General features: G+C 33.9%; 2 protein-coding genes across 9 annotated transcripts in view; one reads left to right on the plus strand and one right to left on the minus strand.

Annotated features, from left to right (window-relative positions):
• LOC125663971 (uncharacterized) overlaps positions 1–11,597 on the plus strand; it is a 35,690-nt gene extending 24,093 nt beyond the window's left edge. Inside the window, exons 6-7 of the mRNA XM_048896429.2 lie at positions 3,908–4,123; positions 8,609–11,597. Of these exons, the coding sequence (XP_048752386.2) occupies positions 3,908–4,123; positions 8,609–8,949 (557 nt within the window). The 3' untranslated portion in view covers positions 8,950–11,597. The remainder of the gene's footprint in view (positions 1–3,907; positions 4,124–8,608) is intronic.
• A 5,389-nt stretch (positions 11,598–16,986) lies between these two features.
• LOC125663972 (kinesin-like protein KIFC3) overlaps positions 16,987–26,703 on the minus strand; it is a 44,230-nt gene continuing 34,513 nt past the window's right edge. For 7 of the 8 annotated variants that reach the window (XM_048896433.2, XM_048896432.2, XM_048896434.2 and 4 more), the window contains 8 exons: positions 26,456–26,637; positions 25,501–25,605; positions 24,156–24,286; positions 23,913–24,030; positions 23,697–23,826; positions 23,328–23,525; positions 22,538–22,686; positions 16,987–21,293 (listed from right to left, as the gene is read on the minus strand). In XM_048896433.2, the coding sequence (XP_048752390.2) occupies positions 21,141–21,293; positions 22,538–22,686; positions 23,328–23,525; positions 23,697–23,826; positions 23,913–24,030; positions 24,156–24,286; positions 25,501–25,605; positions 26,456–26,637 (1,166 nt within the window). In that variant the 3' untranslated portion in view covers positions 16,987–21,140. Of the gene's footprint in view, positions 21,294–21,723; positions 21,762–22,537; positions 22,687–23,327; positions 23,526–23,696; positions 23,827–23,912; positions 24,031–24,155; positions 24,287–25,500; positions 25,606–26,455; positions 26,638–26,703 lie in introns of all 8 variants that reach the window. The other variant, XM_048896436.2, reaches the window with a different exon arrangement.

Here is a 26,703-nt window from a genome sequence, read left to right on the forward strand (position 1 = left end):
CTTTAGTTTAATCCAAACTTCAAAAACATTTTTTTATTAAACATTTAGAATGAAGCTTTCTTGACGATGAGATGAACATATTTTTCAATGGCAGTAACAAACGGCTGATGTATTTTATGAATGATGGTTTTTCGGTGTACTCATTTATCAATCCAATCTGAGGTACAATTTAGCACTGGTTTTTCTCAGGTTGAGTTTTTCAAAGGCCAGCAAGTTTCCTATCTGATAGAATTATCATGTTGACTTTTTTTTTTATCCCAAACAAAAATAAACTGAAGTATTTTATCAAAAGCAGATTTATATAAAATAATATTTTTGACTGGGTTCCATGAGATATAATTTTAGGAAATATTTACACAGTGATTTTTAGTTTCAGTAGAGATTTAATTGGAAGGAGAGTTCTATAAACTGATATTTGATGACAGAAGTACGAAAATGGTTTAAAGACTATCTTAAAAATTCAGCAGATTTAAGTTATTATTGATTTGGTTTAAAATATGTTATCGTTGGAGACAATTCAATGAAAAAATAATCTCTTCCTATGAATACATTTAGTTTTTAATGGTAAATAAATGCACATAGCTCATATTTGAACAGCGGATAGATAATTGAGTGCATGTCAACATGTTTTGTGTCGGGTATATCCAATATTGGTGGTCAGAAGTAGTGTTATAAAATACATTTCTGAGCTACAGCAAAACTTACTCAAGGTATTGGTATATATATAGCTTATACAAGGAAGTAGCACTGAGTAAAACTAGACTCTAATGAATATATGTTTAAGAAAATAAATTTAAAATTAGATAAAAATAAAAACAAAAATTTTGTATCAAAGGTCAAGGACAGTCAGACGAAAATAGATGATTTAAAATCGAGACATTCAAATTATGATAGTACTGGTACTTAAAATTCACTAAAAACTTCAACAAAGACTAAATTTCATGTTAATTCCCCCACCCATTAATCAGATCACATTATATATGCATCCATATAGCAAAATATATTCACATTGTCAGAAATAAAACTAAATTGTTCAGTTCCTTCCAGGACTTTGTGTGATATTAACTACACTCATAATTGACCACATTTACAGTGTATATATATTTGATTATATTTAAACCATTAGGCTTAACATATACAGAATATTTCCTAATGTAGATAATAAAGAACTGGATATTCTTAATGTATTTGGTACCAGATCAAACAGAATTTGGAATACACAGAGTTTTTAATGTAATGTCATATTTAATACTTGATTATCCGTATAATTACACAACATTTCATATTGTTCAACATTCAGATTAAACAGGTTTCACTGTAATTATTGATACTGTTTAGAAATAGATTTCAATTTTGAAAATACATGAGTTTATGAACTGTGACACTTCATGTGAGGGCTTCATGAACCAGAGTGAAGCGTTGCAATTCATACTCTCATGTATTTTTAAAATTGAAATTCATTTCTTATATTTACATTCTACTTTCATTTCTGTTGGGTTTCCCAGCTGTTAAGATAGACATACTATATTTATCAAGTTAGGTCTGTATTCATATGTGCATTGATTACAACTGCAGCACATTCATCAGGAAATGCCTGTCATTACAATATGTAAAGATATCAATGGCAAGAGCATTGGAAATGTAAATATGATATATTGTACTTAAATGGAAAGAGGCACAAACCTATATATTTAACAGAATGATTCATTGATAAAAGCAAAGTAACCAGTGAAACTTTCAGGGAGTATATATTTATATATACTTCATGTACTTCTCCATACACCTTCATTTGTCACTAGAGATGTCTGTGGCAATGCACTCATCATTAGTACAACATACCACGTCACTATCAGATATTTCCTCCAGCTGACCATTGTAACTTATCTTAACAAGACACTGCAGACAAACAACTAATGAATGGGTTCTGCTTAGAATGGAATTAGAGGGACATATTTCACACCAGTATCTCGTGAATGCACCTGATATCTTGGGTGAGGAGATTAGAGAAGCAACAAATAAAACTCTGATCCCTGTAAGGTTTCATTCAGTGTATAAGAAAACCAAAGCAAGACATGCTTGTGCAAGCAGGCTTGATGATGCATGTATTTGTGCATTGTAGCTTTGTTATCAAGAGAAGAACAGTACTGATTTTGGTGTCAAAGGTCAAGGTCACAATGGGACATCACAAAAAAAAGCTTATAGACACGTACTCTTTTTGCTCCATTGATGTCATATTCACATGTAACTTTGTTTTCAAGAGAGAAAGAACCCTATCGATTTGGGGTCAAAAGGTCATGGTCATGCCATATGACTTCATAGAAAAAGCTTTTAGACACTCACATTTTTTGCTCCATTAATTTCATACTTGTATCTTCATTGTTGAGAGAGGAAGAATTCTATTGATTTTGGATTCTAAAGGTCAAGGTCATTATGGGACTTATATTTACTGATTGCCTACATTGTGAGAAGATGCCCTACTTTGCGGGGCTCTTCTTAATTATTTTTAAAATTTTGGAAAAACCTATGATACCACATGAGAGTGGAGAAATCTTAATGTTAAATTTTTATTATGTTTTCTTCAAAAATTATTAAATTTGAAGCCCTTCCCTGGTATTGGTGAAGTCTCCATATGAGTGAAAAATTCTTGAGAGGAACGTTAAACAGGATAGAAGCAATCAATTCAAATTTTTTTTAAAATGTCAACTTTTCAGGCTATTTCCTTTATAGAGAAAGTACTTGGCGAAGTTCATCAAAAAAAAAAAAATTATATGCAACATTGCATGTAAGAAGATAATTTACATATTTTAATTTGAACATGGTTAATACATGTGGCCATGCACACTATCAGACCCCAATAAGTTCCCTTACATGTTCATGAGAGTATGATATTCTGATGTTAATTCAGTGTTTAAGATGACTTTCATGAATGAGAGGGGGAGACCCTACAAATTAAGGGTTATAGGTCTGAAATGTGATATATATTAGAAAACGTTTCATGCACAAATGAAATTTATAATTGTAATTCAACAGTACAGGTTTAACAAAAATGTGTTTGATAGACCTTTTTTACATTATACCTGGGATAGGTTTGCTTTAGAAACAGTTAGAGGTCCTTTCAAGATTTTTTATATGGATGAATTTTTTGTTGTGTCTTTGTTCATCCATTAGCTTGTCTTACGAATTATCTGAAATAATATCAAGGTGCCCAAAGTTGATCTCATTTCTTTGATCGCAGATATTTGTATTCATTGCTTGAAGGTAGATATAATTATTTTTGATGTGGAAAAAACAAATATGCCAACATTGATATTGTTGATGGAACTTAGATTTTCAAAGGGTTTCAGGAATACAGGGAATAAATATTAATTTGCCAAAATCCATTGATCAGGATAATGAATGTAATATTCAGAGTCCTGATTCCTATTGAAAGCATTTGTCTGTGTGAAAGACAAATACAGTGATTAGGTGTATACTGCTCAAGTCAACAGGATGTGCTTATCTTTTGAAATTTGTACCTGCTGAGAATTTTACACTGCTAGTATCCAATACACTCTGAGTTCTAAGAGAATTTCAATTGATTTTATAAGGACAGATGGGCAATTAGGAAGTGGAAAAAAATTCATCCTTGTATGTATATAAAATCATGGTGATTACCAAAACTTATAGATTTGTGCTGAAAGAACTGAAATTTTATATAAGATACTAAGCTTATTTCATGACAATGTTGAGAGTATTGTTCCTAAAATGACAAAAAAATCTGTTATATTGTATCCATGTAATCAGAAGCAGACATTGCATAAGGCCTTATTTATTTATCTTTTTCACAAGGAATTACACATTTGTTGGGGGTCCTAAGCCCTACAATGTTTATATGTTTATAACCAGATATGTTTTTGTGTTGTTTCAGATGGAACTTTTCTCAACCGATTCTTGGCCCTTGGAGTAACAGCCTCTGTTACAATTACGGTAGGAAGTCTCATCGTGCTGATCGTCTGCATCATTGCTGCCGTCTGCTGTTGTAAAAAACTTATGTGTAAGCCACCACCAGAGAGCACCACTTGTGCTGCACAACCTGCGATGCCCAACAATTTGGTAGCTAATGGGGCACCACCCTATAATCAAAGTAAGAAAAACAAGAGGTGTTTTGATGTTTGGTCCACTATGTCAGAAATCTTTGCTTATTCTAACGCATTGAAAACTACAGCTATCAATCAATTTAAGGCTGACATAAGGTAACATAATGTGATTAAGTTCCTATTCTTGTATGGACTTATTCAGAAGTATTACATGTACCGGTAATAGTATGCATCAATGTCAAGAACTATCAATGATTTGTTCGAAGTAGGAAGTCCAATTAATGTAGGGTCTCAGACAAAGCGAAGGATGAATTCATGTCGGAAGAGAATCCTCAGCTTCACTTCTAGGGAGACAGAGACTGGGTTTATTGATATATTAATTGTATTATTCATTTTGTTTGAGAGTAGAATACTCAACATTTATATCAGTGACAATATCGACAATTGTGACATAATGAATTGATGATGTTGAGTTTCAAGACTTTGTTTAAGGTGATATTTTCATGGAGTGTTGAGGATAGTAATCTCAGATTTTGTGATAAATATTTTTCAAACTTGATATTCTTAATTTCTTTCCAACATTATAGACAGATGATTACAGTGCCTCAGATATTGGGTTTCTTACAAATCATGATAGAGAATCTTTCTGTCTCATTCAAACTTCTGGAAGGTTAAGCAATCAGGATCTTTAGTTTGATAGACTTTAATTATGATATAGCATAATGAAGATGACTGAGGAATGCTGAATAATCTGGAGGATGTGACCAGCAAAGATAAACGAGGTTATAGGATTCTAGAACTCATCTGGGCCAACTACTTGTAATGAAAATGACTGCAAATGATCCATGAATTCTTGTTATTATGGGAAGTCTCTCCTCACAAGATTTCCAGATCTGTCATTTGTTTACTATGTATTTAAAAGGGGGGAGGGGGGGGGGGGGTGGAAGGAAAGGGGAAATAGGAGAAACATCCAGTCCTAAATTATAGAGAGCAAGTTCGATTGTCCTTTTTTGTCAAAGTACACATTATTGCACAGACAGATATCAAAGAAGTGAATATATGAAAACTACATACCAGTAATACATGCGTGTAATAAGAGTATTTATCAAGTAAAAAAAAAAACAATCATATTAGTATTAATGTGAAGTAGGGGCATTCTAGGTATGGGAACACATTTTATTAGCTCTTCTGAGCCGAAGGCTCAAAGAGCTAATCATATGGCCTTATGTCTGGTGTGCGGTGTGCGTCAACTTTTTGGAAAAAGGGCTATATCTCAAGAACCCCTTGGGCAATTTTTGTCAAATTTGTCACAGGGTATCCTTGGCCCAAGGGCTTTCATTTGTACTAAAACTAGGGTTGTGACCCTTTAACAAGGGGAGATAATTAGGAAAATGCAAACAAAAGTAGTGGTTGCTAAAAAATCTTCTTCTCAAGAACCACTGGGCAAATTATCACCAAACTTATGCATAAGGATGGGGATAGGTTGTAGATAAAAAAATTGTTCAAGGAATCATCCTGGGGCAAAGGGTGTGGTCTCAAGGTCACTTCAAAGTTGACCTTAAATTTTGTTTTGTTAAAACTTTGATATTTTGCTTAGTATAAGGACTAGGATCATCAAATTTCGTCAGTTGATGCATCTTAGGACCTAATGTCATGTTGTCTCAAAAGTAGGTCTTTTTGAATTTCGCAGGTAATTATTATTAAATGGATTTTGATGCATATCTTGGACACTTTTGAGCCTATGATCATCAAAAGTTGTCAGTTGATGGATCATGGGACCTTGAAGTGCATCATGTAAAAAGTATGTCACCATGATCTACTTTCTGAATTTTATGGCTAATCATTTATGAATACATTTTAGGTTGTTATTTCAGATACCGAGAGGTTTAGAATCATCAAACCTTGTAAGTTGATGTGTCTAGAGGCCTCGAAACATATTTATAAAAAAAGTAGGTCACAGTGACCTACTTTTTGAATTTTGCAGACATTCAAATTTCACATTTTCAATTTTAGATGCATATTTTGGACACTATGAAAGCTAGGATCATCAAACTTTGTCAGTTGATGCATCTTGAGTCTTCATAGTTTGTTGACCAAAAAGTAGGTCACCGTGACCTACTTTTGGAATTTGACGGCTATATTTTAATATTTCAGATACTATTTGAACTACAATTATCAAACTTTGTCAGTTGATGCATGTTGAGTGTTCAGAGTGTGTTGATTAAAAAGTAGGTCACTGTGTCCTAATTTTAGATTTTGACGCCTATATTTGAATATTTCAGATACTATTTGACTTACAATCATCAAACTTTGTCAGTTGATGGGTCTTGAGTCTTCAGAGTGCCCCGAAGATCAGGGGGGGGGGGGGGGGGGGGAGGCATATTGTTTTTGTCCTGTCTGTCATTCTGTCTGAAACTTTAACCTTGCTAATAACTTTTGAACAGTAAGTGATAGAAATTTGATACTTCACATGCGTGTTCCTTGTGACAAGACGTTTCCGTGGGTACCAACATTTTTTACCCTGTGACCTTGACCTTGGAGTTTGACCTACTTTTTGAAAACTTTAACCTTGCTAATAACTTTTGAATAGTAAGTGATAGAGCTTTGATATTTCACATGCGTGTTCCTTGTGACAAGACATTTCCATTGGTACTAAACCTTTTGACCTTGACATTTGACCTACTTTTTAAAAAATTGACATTGGTCATTATTTCTAAATGGTAAATATTAGAGCTTTCATATTGTACATGAGGATTTCTTGTGACAAGATCTTTCTACTGGTACCAAGATATTTGTCTTTGTGACCTTGGCCATCTTCGGAATTGGCCATTATCGGGGGCATTTGTGTTTCACAAACACATCTTGTTAATTAAATTTTTTATTTGTTTAGGTGATCAAAATTTCATTCTTTGTTCTTGTATTGCATTACAGTTGAGCACAGAATGAAATTCATCTCCAATCTCTTGTAAATTACAGTAGGTACCGTACATATGTCAGAATCAATGTTTTAGCCAGAAGTTAAAGGTGGGGGAAGGGGAGTAATTAACTACACTGTACATTCTGTTTGACTTGGGTTCAAAGATTATGGACTTATTGTTTGTAACTAGACTCAAGTGTGGTCAAAATCTGCTTCAGATCAAAACAAATGATCATTGATAATATGTTGAGGAGAAATATCTGAGATTCTTGGATAGTGTAAGGTCTCTGGAAACTTCTTGCTTCTTTCACTTGCACCTAGAGTATTGAGTTCACAGTTTGTACTTGTGCTTCAGAATTGATAAATAAGGTGTCATTTTTTGACACAAGAAAATACCCAGTTGTTGGTAAATGTTAGGAGATTAGTTTTAGGATTAGCTGATTAAGGAGAGGAGATTTAAAACTGAAAGCAAAAGATGACCTTTCTGATGAGACTTGCTGTCAATTCAGCTGTAGTTGACAATAATTGGTTCAAGTTCACAATGTCATCACTTGGCTGTGCTTTTATCAGAACTAGTTTTAACTTTTCTTTTGTTACATAACTCATCTAAAATGCGCAGTAAATAAATGCTCTAATTTAAAGTTTTAAATTTCTGGTTACTTGTAAAAATTGTGCTTGCTTGTGAAATATCTGATTGTGTTAAAATTTCAATAGATAATTGCCATGAGGACCGACCCTCAAGAAATCTAATCCTCTCATTAATTAACAGTGTCGAGTTTTTGACAGTTTTAACACAAATTGGAATGCAAATCTCTCAGAGCTATAGTGCGAGATTTAATACCTTCATCTTATTTGAAATAGCTGCTTTTCATAACATTTACCACGTTGTGAAATAATGCAATGCATTATGAGATACAGAAACATCTGTTTGAATAGCAAACCTCCAGTGAAGAAATCTTTTTTGTATCAAGTACTTTAGACTCTTAATATGTGTATTTCATTATTTGTAAATGCATGTTCAAGTATTGACACAGTGCTTGCATTTTGAGCACATTTTGCTAATGGAGTGCAATATCTTTTATGAATGTTGTAGAAAGGCAATCAGTGCAATATATATAGTTTCACTAAATGCTATGAGCTTTGTGTAATTGACATTTTGATAGTACATGTATTATAATTTGATTATAATGTATCATGAAATACTATACTAGTAAGATAAAGCTATTTGAGTGAATTTACCTTGTACCGTTCCGTCTTTGTTGCATGGCCCTGTTACTGAAGATTTTGGAATGACTTCAGAAATAGAATTGTGTAGTTTTAGAAATTATTATTCATTTTGGTATGACTACGTCGTCCGAAACCCACGGTCGATTACGCTTCGTTCCTCTCTCCACCACTCGTGGGTCAATTCATTCCTACTTGCTTAGGAACGAAGTGTAATCAACCGTGGGTTTCTGACAATTGTATGTATGGCTGTGAACGTGAATTGAAATTATTTGATATATATGATATATATATACATGTATATATATATAATGCAATGAGATTATTTCTCTAAGTTTGGCATTGTTGTGAATACTAACACAGCTTTGAATATTTTGCCTTTTCTTTGTAGGTCAAAGCACTTGTAACTCTTCATACCCCCCTAGTCGGGAATATCCTGATTTTCCACACTCGCATCAGGGTTACTTTCCCATGCAACCCGTATACCACCCCGCAAACCAGCATGGTACCGCGCTGTACACCGCTGCTTATACTCGTGATGCTTTAGCTAACACTCACAATTCAGGAAGTGCGTATTCATCACAGTCTCACTCTCATTCACAGCCCCCCTCCCACCATCGCTCCTACACCCCAACAAGCTCCCGCTCGGGGAAGTCCACGCGATCTAATAATAGCACCAGTGTCACTTATTCTCAAGGAACAGAAAAGATCACACTGCCCATTAACCTATAGCAGGAGAGCTTGTAGGAAAGATGGCACATGGAGGAAACTAGCAGGAATGGATAAAGGACTTGATTCAGTACTATGTGAACATTGGACCTGGCTGGATAGTTTCGCTTTTGCAATGGCAGAAATTAAATTTCTTGCTGTGAAGTAAAAATAGAGAAAGTGAAGTAAAAATGTCTGTTCTCTGGTATATAGAAATTACATTAAGCAGCAATTTATGTTTTGTTGCAGATTACAAGAGAACTGATTATTTGATTAGATGAATGTGAATACCATTTTTTTCAGTGGATGCCATGTGACATATAACTAACAAATTAAGGTTGTAGTCTAAGCAGACTCTTGAAATGACAAATACCATGATCTCAGGAGATTTATGTATCACATTCAATAATTATTATGATTTTACAATGACTATTTAGTGTGTTCAGTTAAAGTGTCATATGAATTGTACCTTGTTAAACCTATTCATTGAAATTATGATGTCATACATACTGTGATGTTGGTGCAGATATTTATAGGACTAAAGAATTTTTTGTAGTTTCATGATTGTCATTTTATGAAGCGTTTTGTTACAGTAGTTTCTTGCACTTCTTTCATACAGAATATCTGGTTATTTTTATTACAATTCTTTTATTTACACTTTAAAAGAGTTGACAGTATTTTATTACAGAATTTGACAAATTTGTCACAATTTGTCCACTGTTTATAGGGAACGTGGGGTGGGGGATGTCGGAAAAGTGCAAACTTCTGAACAAAAATTGTTATATGGGAAAGTTTGATTTTCTCTTAAATATGAATTACCTGTGAATGCTTTTCAAATTTTTAATAGTTGTTTCAATGGCCATTTACTACATCAGCTGAAGTTTCTAAAATTCTGATTCTGTAGACTCATTTGTATTCATGGGGTCAAATTTTCATGGTTTGAGAAAAATATGCATGTTCATGGGGACTTGGTTTTGTGGTGTAAGAATTGTAATTCTGTTCATGAATGACTTTGGTTCGTGGATGTGCCGTACCACAAAATCAGCAAAAATTTAACACCCATGAAAGTTAACAATTTTACAGTGTCTGAACTATTTGTGTTGAAACAATGAATTTGATTTTAAATACAGGGTCATATTCAAAACCTAAGGCTTAAGAGGCAGCTTTTCCCCTAATGAGATTACAAAAACATCTGTGCATGTGCACTTCAGCATGCATACCAGTAAAGATGTTTTCCAGCTAATTATTATAAATTTTTTGTGAAAGATTGTTGTAAAAGAGATGACTGTATGTTATGTTGAGATGACAAGACAAATTCATTGTTTTGAATCAATAATGTTTAAATATCACTCACAATGTATACAGAGTGTAAATTTAGGTTGTAGATCCAAATGCACATGTGTTTCGAGTTAAAAATTCATTTTCTTGGTCCTTAATTCATATGCTTGTCTCAGTTAAGTTGGGCCACTCTTTACATATTTATTGAACTTATTTATTGAATTTATACATCTCATTGTTATTTTATACCCTTCTGTGAAGGTCAAGGCTGAATTCCATGTGCTATGATACCTGCAGATAGAAAGGACTCATTATACAGGTGAATGATCTATTAGTAATTATTGATTAAAATGATCTATATGATCAATCATTGACTGAAGTTGAGAAAGTAAGGTCCCCTTCTTTGAACATTGTTTCTGGATATTGGCGATTCTTTTCTATAGTTATGTCGGTTGCACATTTTAGTATTGCACTCTGTATTGTGATCTTGATATGGATCTTAAATACAGTAATACTGCAACCACTTTTGAAACACTGCATATTTTATTTGTGGACTTTGAACTTTTTTTTATCCACATTCAATTTCTTTTATGATCATTGAATGTTTTATTCCTGTTTTTTTTTTTTTTAAATTATTGAATCTGAAAGTTTTATGTTCTTCTCTGATCCAGATCTTAGTTGCTTATTTTGTTTCCTTTAGCAGGATAACTGGATTACGGATCCAGTTAACTGACATGACAATCAATTAGTTGCATTGTATTTATACTGTTGTTATAATTTTTTCCCTTCTACACCACGGAGCATTACTTTTCAGCATTTATGAACATGTGGTTTTTTTTTTATTTATTTGTTGTTCTTTAGTAGATGTAGATAACAACTTGTCTAATTTTTTCACCTGTATTCTGTTTAGTGTTGTTATTGTTAACAAAAGAATGGGTTTTTTTTTCACATTTACAGTCAAGAAATGTTTAAATCTTTACCATTAAACATCCAACAGTCATGAATTATCTCCCTTGAAAGTGTTTTTTTTTAATCACATTTACTTATAATTAGTCCCACCCATTTGATGATTCTTTCATATTTTAATACAGAATGGCTGTATGTCCTGTGTACAAAACACAATCGGCATAAATTGTGTGCGAATGATATTGCTTAGTACACATAATTAAGAATGTTAAAGCATTGATCTGTGCTGCTTCATTGTAAAGGATTAGAGGAATTTCTTAATTGTCAAATCTTACTTAATTCAGCAAAGTGAAACATCATGTGTTACCATGGAGATGAACACTTATACTTTCTTGTTAATGAAGATATTCAGGATCATCAGCTCAATGTTAATTAGTGAGGGGTACAGACTGTTGTAAAAAGTCAATAATAAAACTTTGAAATACTAATCATGTGTCTTTTCCTAATTTCATTTTATTTGTCTATTGCCAACAAAACATGGTGACACTTTGAGATTACTTTATCAGTTGTCCCTCACACTCAGGAAATATGTAACTGTAGATGACCAGACTCTAATATTGGTGTTTATATAGGACTTCAATTTTATGTGAAAGTCGTGTAATACATGCCATGATCAATGATGTCATTTCGGACTATTTATGTGGTCATTGAAGTACTAGATGAATTTGCATGGAAGGTTTTATTGCTACTGACAGTGGCAGATCCAGGATTTTCGAAAGGGGGGAGGCACATGTGAAAGTCAAGTATTAGCCATAATACTCAGCCATTTTGGGTGGCAAATCTGAAGTTTTCATCTATATATGCCAGTAATGCCATGTAAATTTGTGGCAAAAAAGGGGGAAGGACTGGGCCCCCTTTGCCCCCCCCAATAAATCCACTACTGCCAGTTAATGACCTATATATTAGAATTAAAGTATTTACATTTACTGGCCTTAGCTTGATCAGTAGAACACTGGATTCGCACTAGAAGTCTCGGGTTCGATCCTCAGTAGAACACTGGATTCGCACTAGAAGTCTCGGGTTCGATCCTCAGTAGAACACTGGATTCGAACTAGAAGTCTCGGGTTCGATCCTCAGTAGAACACTGGATTCGCACTAGAAGTCTCAGGTTTGATCCTCAGTAGAGTCAAAATAACTATGTTACAGATGTAGTCAGTGCATAGAGGAATACTTTAAAATTGAACTAGTATATATATGATATATCAAAAGGTCGGATGTGAATATCATAGAATGTGAAGACCATGCATGAATATTTCTTTCATACGTGCTACAAAGTATCGGTAGGATGGGCAGTGTTTAATATAAAGCTAGTCCTTGATCTATGATGTGATCTATTTTTAAGTCCATTATGCAGGTGCTTCCTTTCGCTAAGATGAACATTTCCATGACTTGAAGTAAGACATGTATTCTTCAGGTGACAAGATTTCCTATTCAATTGGTATGTGTTCAGTAGATTTTTAACATTCACTCACTATGACAGACCTAGTATTTTTGGATGACAAGAAATCCATGGAAAATTGGGCAGTGGGTGGAAAAAATGATTGTGGACATACAAATATTAGCTTAATATGTATGATAAAGATTGTATGAACAGAGGAGAAAAACAATTGATTTTTACAGTGGTTACTCATCATATTACTGGATTCATTTGTCGGTGGCTAGATAGCTCATTTGGTAGATGTGACGAGATTCAGGGGACCCAGACTCCGAATTTCTCCTGGCTTTGGGGAAGCTAGAGTTCCTAAACACATTCAATGGGAAGGGGGGATCATTTTTGTTCTGTACCATTCAATGGGAAGGGGGGGGGGTCATTTTTATTTCATTGCTGGTGCTCTGTACCAATGATAAAAATATCAAGAAATGTTGCAATTTCAATGCTTATAATGATATCAATGATGCTTGTACAGTAATGACACTGCTAAGTGATATGATTTAAGGAGTTGTGTGAGGTGATTAACTAAATAGAAAATGTGATAATTTGCATAGCGGCAGTCGTTAATGCATAAACTAACACATTTTCGATGTATAGTTAATACCCTCTCATATCCAACAAACTACTAAGACAGTGATTCCTTATAATTTGTTTAAAATAAAAATGAAAATAAATCAACATATCAAAAATACACATGACATTCAAGGTTTCCATAGTCCCTGTAGGCTGACCTTTCATTTGTATGCAAGTGAAAAATTTACATCAAGCACATGTAAGTTGTGGGGAAATTAACATGTTGGAGCTTCAAAGTGTTATCACAGAGAAAGTAGTTGAAAATGTAAATATTTCATTATTAACAGTTGAAATTGTAAACATTCATGCTGTAACTCATACCGTTGATTAATCTATAAGTAATTTATATCTAAGCATAAATCATCAACAGTTGCTACATAGCATAGTTGGTAGAGCACCTGACTATAGAGATTCAGATGATCCTGGTTCAAATCCCGATCCATATACGTATATTATTACTACAGGAACTTGATCCAAAGAGTCGGATCACGTCGAGTTGGCAGGTGGGGATCATCAGATCACACGAGACTGGAATGCATCGATCTTGCTCTGATGATCCGCACCTGTCAACGAGACGTGATCCAAGTCTTTGGATCAAGTTACTGTAGCAATGATAAATTTATTATAATTATACCCCCTTACATATTTTTAAATCCACATTTATAAGATAATAAATGTAATCCAAATTACCAAAAACACAGACATGCAGTGAAATGCAGTTTTGTTTATGAGACGATCGATATTTTCCCCCAAAAATGTCCGCTGATGTATTGTGACATCATCAGTTTCAGAGAATACCGATACGGAATCAGAAAGCCAGTGTGGTGATCCGGAAAATTGGATCACACTCTGCGAAATCAACAGTATGAAAAACCGAAACACTGATGAGTATGTAATAATTTATTGTTTTTCTCCCTTTACTGTTACAGGAGGAAATAGTCATTAAATAATGCAGTTGATTTACTTGTGTGGAAATTACATGAAAATGAATGTTTTAAACGGAAGTGGTTATCATTGAATGATTCCCCACATTGCGGTAGCCTTATGCGTAAACAAGATTTGCTAGAAACATCTATTGCAAGGAATCTTAAGTTCATCAAATTGAATGAGAATATCTTATGTAATATTTGTATGCACTGTAATGATGGATGAAGGAAAATCTCTCATATACAACAATTAATGTTAAAAGTGTGTCTAAATTTCAAAGTAACTTGTATTTTTTGACTCGACATTTGCTAAAAAAAAAAAAAAGAAAGAAAACAACACACACTGAAGCACTTGTTTTTGTCTATTCACAAGGGGAGGTAACTTGGTAGCTAAGGATCATTCAAGTTTTTGGAGTCAATCACCCCTAATGACATATGATGTTATCTCCTCAGATTTGTGTAAGGTTTTCACCAATTTGCAATGGATTGCCATTAATAATGGTAGACTACATCATGTGTGGTGCTGTCTCAATGTTAAAAAGAGCAAGACTGAATAATCTGGCTTGGCCATTTTTCTACTTGACAGGTATTGATGAAAACAGATACTGGTTGCCAACAAAACACACAATTAAGAAAAAATCTACCAAAAATGATCCATTTCAAACAAGTGTCTACCATATTCAATCATAATTAACAGAAACGGTTACTTTTCTGTTTTTGACATCTCGATATCGACATAGATTTCTTCAGAGACTACAACAAGGAAAGACTTTGTGCTAGGTATCGCATTTCATGATCAAAGATAGGGTGATTGAGCTGATCCCTATTTTTCTTATTCATCAATATTGGCAGCAATTTTTCTGACCAGTTGCAAATTTTGTACAGGAGCACAAGTGATTTGCACCTGAGTCCCATTTTTTATATGACAATTCAGATATTTACCTGTCTGGCAAGTACTACAGTGTATCTAGGTCCTATGAAAAGTTTTTTCATGGTACATTATGGTATGGCGATATATTTTATAGGACATACAAATATTTTCAATCTAGGGAAAGATATCGTGCAATTGACTTATTATCTGAGCATTCGAGATACTGTAAGTTTATAATTTTAATTCCATGTTGCCACAATTTCACGATTTGTTACAAGGGCAATTAATCACGATGGTTTTGATTTCACATTAAAGGAAAATATCCTAAAATTTTGATTACGAAAACATTGATATATTTTTGATATATCATTCACTCTAGATTTAATTTCACGGAAAATGATAAATCGTGAACGTAGTGAAATATAACACCATCGTGTTAACTTTCTAGTCTGCTGTATCGTGCATAATCATCTCAAGTGCTCGAGATATTATCTTGTGCTCAACGTATAATATATCATGCGCAGGGCATATTGTCTTTAGTGCCCGACTTATATTCTACTGTCTAGTCGTATAAATCTGAAGTACTATGAATTCGCTGGTGTAGTTTCAAAGGCAGGGGTGGAGCTAAATACACCAGAGACAAGCACAGACGCAACACACACACACACACACTGTATGCATCAGTCATTTGTATAGGCTTTAAATATCTTAGAGGTCGTCTATTCTGCAGATTTTAAGAAGTATACAATCAAAATTAATCTAGTTATGTCGTAATATGGTCTATTGTTTTAAAGTCACATTCAGACAAATATATGTACAGTAAACATGCTTATAGTGAATTGGTGGCGATGAACAATCTTAATTTGTTACAAAATTTCATTCATTATACCATGCATTCATGATATGTCTTAAAACAGCCTGGGGATGAAAATTACTTTGCTGTAAGCATGAATTCAATATAATCGTGTTTTATTGTATAATTCTTTAAATTAATAGATTTTGATTTGAGTGTTGGAGATAATTGTCATGTGCATAAGATTAATATGTCAAATTCTCAAAATCCAAAGATAATAGAAAAATACAAGTCAATTATTACTTTATTCTTTAAACATAATATATATTCATCTTAAAATAAAAACCACAATTCACTTATCCACTGCATATGTTGTTAATATTTCACTTAATATAAAGGAACTAGCCCATTTACAAATGTCTTTTGAAATTATGAGATATGGAGTGCACGACATGTCAAGTGCTCTTGATAATAAGTTGATTGCTCAACATAGTTTTAAAAATCTATGTCCTAAATATACCAATGTAGTTAGTCTTAGAATACGATTTCAACCAATATACTGTACTGAAATTAGTCATTCTTACTATGAATGTACTTTATCTTGACCTTTTGGTTTGATTTGTGTTGTCTCTAATGATTTCTAGCATAGATATGATATTGTTAAGAGTTTCTGAATCACTATCATACATGTACTTAAAATTGTTGCATCTCGGCAACATGCGATTTGAAAATGCAGTCTCTGTAGCAAATGCTGGTACCGGAATTATACATGGATAGGTATATACACCGCAGACACGTTCATTTTTGTAAGAAATCCTTGAAATTGGCAATGTTTCATTTGTCACCCAGGGAACTTATTTAGTGGATTCACTGACGGGAATATCACAGAGTTTGTTGCTTGCTATAGAGATGCACAAGCTGAATATTGTAAACCAATGACACTTTCCAGAAACTTGTTCCGCGAATTCTATACAGCTCTCTGTTAATAAGCTACCACTGTAGATTTCATTATGTTTTGCCTATTTCACCTTTCTTTGATCTTTAAGAGATTCTATCTGTGTAAGATGAACACCTTATCTTACTTATTCCAGTATAATTCTACTTCTGACATAGTCTGCAAGTATTCAAAGAAGTTGCAAAATCTTGTGCTTACTGCCAAGCACAGTTGATAAGTACAAAGATCCCAGCTTCATCATGTAATGAAAATAAACAAATTCTGGAGTAATTTTTTTGAAAATTTATTTAATCAGCTCCATATGTTGAAGGAGTTATTTTATAAATGAAACAGAAGTTATCAGGAAGATGTTGAACAAAAATATCCCTTTCCTCAGCAGATGCACATAAAGATGTCTTCACATGCAGAAAACAATCTGCACATAAAAATGTCTTCACATGCAGAAAATAATTTGAACTGAAATAAATCATATATATCCAAAAACATGATTCTAAAGAATCTTATAATTTCAAAATCCAGAGATAATAGAAAAATACACGTCAATTATTACTTTATTCTTTAAACATAATATATATTCATCTTAAAATTATTAATTCAAACAAAAATAAAAACCACAATTCACTTATCCACTGCATATGTTGTCAATATTTCACTTAATATAAAGGAACTAGCCCATTTACAAATGTCTTTTGAAATTATGAGATACTTCTGTCAAAAAATCATAAATGCTGTCAGCAACAGAATGAAACAAAGGGAACAAAGTTTGAGCGGAAGTCATATAGATGCTGAAATCTTTGGCACATAGCACAGAAAACAAGATACATTTGGAAACACAATGCCTTTGTGCTGACCAACCTCTCCCTTCCATACAGTTCTAACATACACAAATCTGTACCCCAGTCAAGCACAATTCATTCATCAAAATTCAAGCTTCCATCTTCACTGATGTTGAGGTTATTGAGAATTACTTCTTATTAAATGTTTGAGCAGATAAACAAGTTAATTACTAAATGTGTTCCTTCTACAGACCTGAGACAATCAGGATCATTCATTATAATGAATGTGAGATTGCAAAATTCCACAAGGGAGGGCACAAGATTCATGAGCTAGGATGAGCCCTAAACCATGAATCTTGGCCACTCAGAGAAATTTCACTATCCCATATGAGTTTATAATGAATGATTATTTTTCTCAAATTCTATCCACAGTTTAGACATTAATTTAGGTGCTCTGAGAGAATTCAATATTAACAAAATCCTCACTCAATCTTAAATGCAAATACTAATTAAACAGTCAGAAAGGACACATCAAAATATGGTTTACACTTGACTTGTAAACAATAAAAACCCAAGACTGTCCACTAAAGAACTACATCAAATAGACATTTGAGGAATGCAATACACAATATTTTACTTCAAATCATAGGAAATATATGATGTCATAATCAGTGAAATACAGAAAAAACTCACATGGCTCTCTCACATGGGCAATATTGGTCTCACACTGGTAATTATGTGAGAAATTAATATCACCTTTAAATGCAGAATGTATTCAATGATTCATGATATACAATGCAGGCTACATGAGAAAATATCAAAAGTACACATATCACAGACACTTATTGTATTGCTTGACAAGAGATCCATATGAGGAACTGACAAATTCAAATTCAAATCAAGCATCTGCAATGTAGCTAAAAGGACGAAGATAGGCATGAAAGCGAGATGTGGGTCTTCACAGCAAATCATAGGCTTTACTACATCCAACCCCAAGGCCTCCACTCCATAGGAACCTGGCATTAATTTGAGTTGAATGGGTCATAGCTCATTAAAATTAAGTTTGAACAAGGTTTTATGCTGGATTTTAAAGAGTAAAAATGATCGAAAAGACTAATAAACTTTTATGCATGATCATTTTCATGCACTATGGAGTCTTTACCTTTCAGGACTCAGAAAATAGTTTCACAATTTTAGTAGAAGATTTATGGTTCTTCATAACTGTGCATAGTTTGGATGCTGGACCTACGGCCAAGAGGGGGTGGGGACCTTGGAAATCGCAATTCTTGATTTTCCTCTCTTGAAATTTACCAAATTTTATAGAATTCCAGATCTTAAAAATGTGTCAAGCTATTAAGACAATGCATGGAAATTGACAAAAGACATACGCTGCACTCCGAGAAAGGATCATCGAAAAAAATATCACCCGACTCGGATGTCATTAAAACTAACTATCAAACAATGATCACTGTATCACTTCCATTAATCCATCAAGGCACTTTCCAAGCATAGTAAAAATTCAAATTTAGGGACTAAAAAATATTGCCAGTGTAAATACACAAAACCCTAAAATGACCGACCACTTCAATGAAAAATGTCCCAAAGAAAGGACCCGAAAAATTGACAATTTTTATTGTGTGTGTCGTTGATCATCTTACTGATACTCATATTACTTTTTATGACTGTAAAAAAAGACCACAACATTTTGGAGCACAACACACACATATCAAAACAATCATAAACTCAATCAAATCTACTGTATATCAAAATCCTGATGAACACTAAATGAAGAAAGTGTCATAACTCTTAACTATATACACAACATGGCTGAAAACAGATTGGTTTAAAATATTGCAGTCATAGGAAATGATAGTGTGTGTAAAATTGTGTGTTCATTTCATTTCATATGTATACAATATATAAGAAAACAATAAATGTATTTTCTGCCCAGAGTGCAAGTGATTACAAGTGCTGACTTAGAGTTTCCTGACTTATCTCCCTTTGCTGATGATGTGGTTTATACCCAAGTTTACATAGACACATCAAACTTCTGTTGAAGCAATGAAAGTAAATCACTACAATGTGCTGAATTGTACTACAAGGACACAGAAATTAGTTTCTATGTACCTTTTCCCAAAGAAACACAAAATTCCACTGAATACAGGTACAGAATCTTTGGCGAGATGGTTTTTAAGTAAAAATACATCTCTGTTCAAAACATTTCAATGACAATCAATTAATGACCAATCCCTGGGTGGCAGAAAAATGTGAATACAAAAAGGTCGACTCAAAGTTCAAAGGTGGGGAAAAACTGAGGAACTCAACAGCCTTCATTTAGCGACAAAAGGTGTATTAGAAGTGTATATGCTTACTTAAAATTCCCTGTACACATACAGTAAGTTTGTGAATGAAGTTTTAATACAACTTACAATGGAATGTTGAAATGTGTGTACATTTTAAGGGGTGGGGTGAATGCTGTAAATGCAGCTAGTCTCCAAATTCATGCATTACTAATTTCTATCTATTTTAAAAGTATTTTAATAGATCATTAGACAATGCAATAATTAACCCAACTCCGGTGACAAAAACAAAAAAAACAACAAGCCACCCAAGGTCAAAATCATGTCACTCAATTTCATTGGATTTTTTCATGTACATGTATCAAGCCATGTGACTTTTTGTTAAAAAAGTATTCCATCTTCATTATATGATACAGTCAATCGATGGACTGGCTCAAACCTACAACATCATCGGGGTATTCGGTCTCTTTGTTGCTTCCTCACTATTAAAATTCTTGGGTTATTGTAATGTCACAAAGTGCAGATTCTAAGTTTGATAAGCAAGACAGATTTTTCAAATTAAAAAAATGTCTGTGTCAATTAATGATATATTCTGAACATTTTGATTTTTTGACTGAGAAATTTGGCACTGATATATACCAATCTTTATATTTTACATCGCAAATAGTAGTGCTTAAAACCATTTCCTATGACCTTTAACAAATTGAACTTATTGCACACTCTTAAATGCACTTAAAAATAAGGCATATATAATACAATCAATATTACATAATCATACATGCACAAGTCAAAGTTTATGCATGATCATGAATTTCATACAATATTCATACAATATAAAACAACACGAGATTTCAACCTTTTCAATCTTTCAGTCCCATGTAAAAATATTAAACTCAGCACCCTCCTATGTAAATCTTAGATATCACTTAAAAAGGCGAGTACAATAATGAAAAATCATTGTGCATGCATATTCATTATCAAAAGCAGAATCATATTGCCAGCATCAGAAAATATCACCGAGGTATAAAAATTGCAGAATTTGATACAGTGATATCATGATCTTCTATGGGCCATCTCAATGGAAAAAGCCTTAACCACTAAGAATATCAAGAAATTGCTCAGATCTATATTTTTTCAAGCACAGCAGTAAAATACATAATAGAAACTGATTTATTCAAACCCTTGAAATAATGTGCATTTACATTTCCAATTTAAAAAAAAAAAATTGTAGTTAAAGCTTTTATTGATTTCCTGAATTTTGTAAAAAGTAGAGTAATGTCCCTTTAACACAATCTCCATGACTGACATGACAGTACGTTTCATTGATTTGATCTGTCAGCTGAGACTAGTTCTTGGGATAACGAAGAGATGATCCTTTAGTGGAACTGCTTGGTGTTCTGTTCATTATGACAGGGGTATGTTGTCTACCTGTGGGTGTGTTCAGACTCATGGTTCTGCTGGGGGTGGAGGGGGCTTTGCTGGGTGATACTCCATTCATCTGTTGTAAAGGATAATGACGTTAAAAATCTTTTTAAACAGAAACGATACCTTTTTATACAATAATTTTTTTCAATACTACAGCAAATAAAGAAGCAAAATTTAAACATTCTTTTTCAAATTATTGAAACTTTTCTGAAGAATCGACTTTCTTTGGAATCAATTTTAGGCAAACAATCTACCATCTAGTGATTATATTTGTTTAAATTGGAGCTGTGTAAAGTATAAAACAAAAATGATCATCTACAGAAAATCAATTATAATGGAAATCAAGTACTTTTATGTATCAGGAATGGGAAGAAAATCTTAATCAAACTAAAATACAACTTGTTTCAATTTCACACAACTAAAAGCATGCATAAAGGCATGAAGCAATAAGAGAACTGGCTACATAGAAAAAAGCATCATGCAAAACTTGATTGAGTTCTCACCATCATGGGGTGTACTTAAATCCTTTATTATGTACATTCTGCAAAAGTATCACATGTGCAAAGTGATGAGTTTAGACCAAAACCAAAATGAGAAAATGTGCAAATGCAACCGAAATATGTAAGATCATTCATTTTAGTGTGTGATCAGTTTATATCAACAGATGATTTTCATATAGAGGAGAGGAGATACGTACTATGTATGTAAAAAGTGTGTTTGTTTCTCTGTGTGTGTTTGTGTGTGTGTGTGTTTGCGTGTGATACTGTAGAAATGAGAAATATGTGTTTGGTACTATTGAGATGAGTAGAGATGTGTGAATATGTAAAAAGTGTGTGTGTGTGTGTGTGTGTGTGGTACTGTTGAGATAAGGAGATATGTGTGAATACTTAAAAAGTGTTGTGCTGTTCACTCATTATTTTACATGAGTAATAATAGTCAAATCAATTCACGAGAAGATCAGAATTCTTGCTTTTATCTATCATTAATGTCTTTCTGAGGAAAGTAATCATCATTTTACGTTTTTTTCAAATCAACTATTCACTTTAAATACGGAATCTACATTACATGAACTCCACAAGAATTCAAACTTGTTAAGAATTGAACAACAGACATGATAGATTATGTAAAGAAGACTCCATGTAATATTCTCATGCATAGTAAGTTCCCTCAAACCATTTTAAGACTTGCATATTATTCTACCAATGAAGCTCTCTAAAGCATAAGACAGAATTAACCGATTTAGATCAGCAGTTCAAGAAGAATGAAGAAAGAGCATAGACCTTTACTGACATGTGAGCGTCTTTTATGTAAACGTACCTCATCTCCTGCTTGCAATATTTGTCTGCTCGCCTGACCCAGCTCAACAGTTCTAACTCGCTGAGCAAAGTTTAAACTGCATACAGACTCTCCAAGGTTTTTCTCCACTGGAGCAATCTGTACAATCATCAAGGTCTTACTGTCTCCACCTGCAAAAGACAGTAGAAATCAAAAACTGAGAAAATTGTCATGTCCTACCTTTAAAGATGAGACAAAACCATGCAGATTTGTTTCTTTATTCTTCTTAAGGACTAGGTTCAACAATGGTCATTTCCGACCTTTAAATTTCAACATTCTTCAATTAATGAGGAACTGAGTAGTTTCCATGAAACAAAATGTCTCCCATATTGATTTCTAATTTGAAATATGATATTACAGAGTTAGTGACATTTTACTATTTTGTCTAAGACTATCTATGTCTAAGGCAGTTTTATACTTTGAAAGCATGGATATCATGTGTGAACCAAAACCATTTTCACATACATTTTGTATTTGAAATATTACAATAACAAGTTAACATATATGTTAAATTGATTGTGGTTCATGTATGGCACCCACATTTTCTGAAGCCAAAATGTGAAGAAAAATACTGATATTTTGTCTGTTGAAAGAAAATGGTATGAAATACACGGTTCTGACATTGTATAGACTAAACTAAGGACTCATTGCTAAGATTATAAGCTGTTTTTATATATAAAAACTTTCTGCTATTCAAATAATTATAAAAACAGAGCCAATTACATTTTTTTTTGGTTAACCTTTTCCTTTAAGACAATTTTATTTCTCTTACCAAGTGAGTCTTGCAGCAGGTAGGTGAGTTTGGAGTTTCTGTAGGGTACATGACTTTGCTTGCTACGTAGAGCATGAATGACATCCCCGAGGCAGGAGAGCGACTTGTTGATGTTCTGTGCCTCCTTAAGACGAGTGCCATCTGCTCCAGACTTACTGACTCGCTCAGAGCCAGCCAAATCTACCAAGTTCAGTTTTCCTACAAACCACCACATGTATCATTGTCAACCCCTTATTCATTTACCATACCAGCCTTTCTTTTTGTTAATCCACGACTAAAATATGAGTCAGAAACTGTGACCTTTCCTTAGTGAAAACAAAGGCAGAGTAAGAAAGCCTGTAGAGAGATGAGAGTTTGATGTTGACTTACCCACAGTTTTAATATTAGTAGTTTTGTTGACACCAATAACCCGCACCGTCAGCAGGGCGTGAGATCGAGAAGAGTGTTCATTCATATTTGTTGTGGCTGTGGCTCGATTCTTCTGACCAAGGGCAAAGACCTACAAATCACATATAACGACATCAAAACAAAGTTGCCTGTTTAAACTCATACTTTTATCTCTTACAATATCTAAGATAAGCTCACCCGATTGACATCGTCTACAGATTTGACTGTCTCAGAACATAAGCCTGGAACATGAAGCCCTCCCTCCGGATTCATTTTTACTTCCATCTTGTATGACGGGTCTCCGCTCAACAGATCCCTAGAATACAACCAAAAAAAACCCATCAAATGTCCATTTCTATCTACAACCATGTGCTTAAGCAGGATTTGAATTCAGGAACTCAGTTATCAAAATTTAATGCTTTCTCCAATTTTCACACTAACCTGATCATTTCATTGTAGATCTCCATGACACTGACTGTGATATTGAACGTCCAGTCCTGGCCTCGGTCCTCAGTCTCCTTAAACAACATGGCCAAGGCTCGTTGATTGATACCAGGATTTTGTTTCTCTCCCTACAACAAATTGTTGAATAATCCTTAATAATTTAATGTGTCCTACTTCATTCCCTTCGTTGAAGTCAATAAAGTGAACTGCCTGACTGCAGCTGGGAGGTAAGACAAAAGAGATCAGACTGGAGTCATCTTACTTCATCAAAATTTCAAGCAGGAATATAGGAATTAGTAAACTGACTATCTTATATATAATTATACAGTGAAACTTCTCCAAACCGGCCCCTCAGAATATCGGTTCTCCCTGAATATCGGCCGATTTTCAAAGTCCCGGCAGAAATCTTAACATTTCCTTACAAAGAAAGTCTTACAAAACCGGCCACCCCTGAAAACCGGACATCGGCCACTTTTTAAAGTACATTTGTTAACAAACATGTGTAATTTACCCTTAACATACTGGCCACTTTTTGAAGACAAGAAAATCTTGGGCAAAGGTTAATTAAGATCGTCCAGGTGTGCAAATTGACTGACCATCCAGCCAGGTATGAAATTATCCATCAGAGGTGTGAAAAACACTAGTGCCCTCTTTAATTTCTATTGTTTACCTGTACTGTCAAGGGTGTTAATTGACACTTAGCTAATCCAAGAGACCCTTCCAAATTCTGTACAAAATGTAAAACACAGTTGGGAAATTATTGAATATCATATCAAACGCCATATTGCTTCACCATAAAGAACAAACCCATGACTGTTAATGATAATTATTAAAAGATAGATTAATTTTCTTGGTTTCCATAGACTTAAAATTCCAAAGAAATATTCAAATTACAATTTCATATTTACTTCTGTACTTTTTAAAAACGTCAAAACAAAATTGTTAATGACATAAGCGATGAATGTAAACAGTTTTTATAGGTAAGAGGAATTCCAATAATAGGCCTCTGTGTTTTCTTTATGTATCCTGTTATAGATTTTCAGTTTAAAATTAGATGATTTCAGCGAGAATATTTCTTGTAATTCATAATTATCTTTAGGTACAAGCGGACTAATTTAATCTCCACCGATAATTGATCATAGATCACCAGATCAAGGTGAACAGTACCTACTTTGTGAATATGGAGATAAAATGGCTATAATTGCTAAATTCTCGGTATACCGGCCATCCCTCTAAACCGGCCATTTTTTCCGGTCCGAGAGCCAGCCGGTTTAGAGAAGTTTCACTGTATATATAATTATATACATCCCAACTAAATAAAATTTTGATGACCTGGACTTACCTCCATGGTGTAGGTCTTTCCTGAGCCAGTCTGTCCATATGCAAAGATACAGACATTGTAGCCGTCCACACAGGAAGTCACGAGCGACTGAACCTCATCAAACACCTATAAAGTCAACAGTAAAGGTCACGAGTGACTGAACTTCATCAAACACCTACAAAGTCAACAGTAAAGGTCAGGAGTGACTGAACCCCATCAAACACCTATAAAGTCAACAGTAAAGGTCACGAGTGACTGAACTTCATCAAACACCTATAAAGTCAACAGTAAAGGTCACGAGTGACTGAACTTCATCAAACACCTATAAAGTCAACAGTAAAGGTCACGAGTGACTGAACATCATCAAACACCTATAAAGTCAATATTAAATCAGTTTTTGTAGACCAGTCCAGCCCTGTTCAGTGAAATGCTTTTTGTAGACCAGTCCTGTACAGTTTTTTCTTCTTTGGAAAAAACTTATTTAAAACAGATTTGTTAAAATAAATAAATATTTATTCGGTATATGCATGCATACAAACATACATACATAAATACCAAGGATAACCCATGAAAGCTCGAAAGCTTATTTCCAATGGGGTCCTTTGATGCACGGATGTTTGAACTAGGAGGTCATTTATGTGGGAGAAAACCGGAGTACCCGGAGGAAACCCACGTGTCTAAGCGGGCGACCGCCATACCCTCTCACATACAACCACTGCCGATCACGGGGATCGAACTCGGGTCGCAGCAGTGAGAAGCGAGAGTGCTAACTCTGCGCTACCCAGACACCCTTTTAATTTGAGAAATAAAGAGTAGTTGATATCTTTTCTTTTCTTTTTAAAGAAGGAAACATCATGCTAAAAATGAGTTTAATACAGTGTAAACTATAAATAATCATGTTGCTGATTAATGGTATAAAAGTCACCTTAAATCCTTCATATGATGAACAATAGCACCTTAGTTTATATATTCCTACCTGATTTTGAGTGCTCTCTGGTGTGAATATTAAATCAAGTTCAAACGTCTGTGATCTCCCTTTGTTGTTCACATAGATGAGTCCATTGTCATCTCTGTCATAGTCCACCACAATATTTCCCATTACGCCTCCACCATCTTCCTTTATTTTTGGACGAACTCGACAAAATACTCTAATGCTGCCTACAAGGACCAATTCCTACGTGCATTATTATCCCACTGATGATGCAAATTATTTATTTCTGTAAG

Source organism: Ostrea edulis, chromosome 1, assembly GCF_947568905.1.
Source record: "Ostrea edulis chromosome 1, xbOstEdul1.1, whole genome shotgun sequence".
Classification (NCBI taxonomy): Eukaryota; Metazoa; Mollusca; class Bivalvia; order Ostreida; family Ostreidae; genus Ostrea; species Ostrea edulis.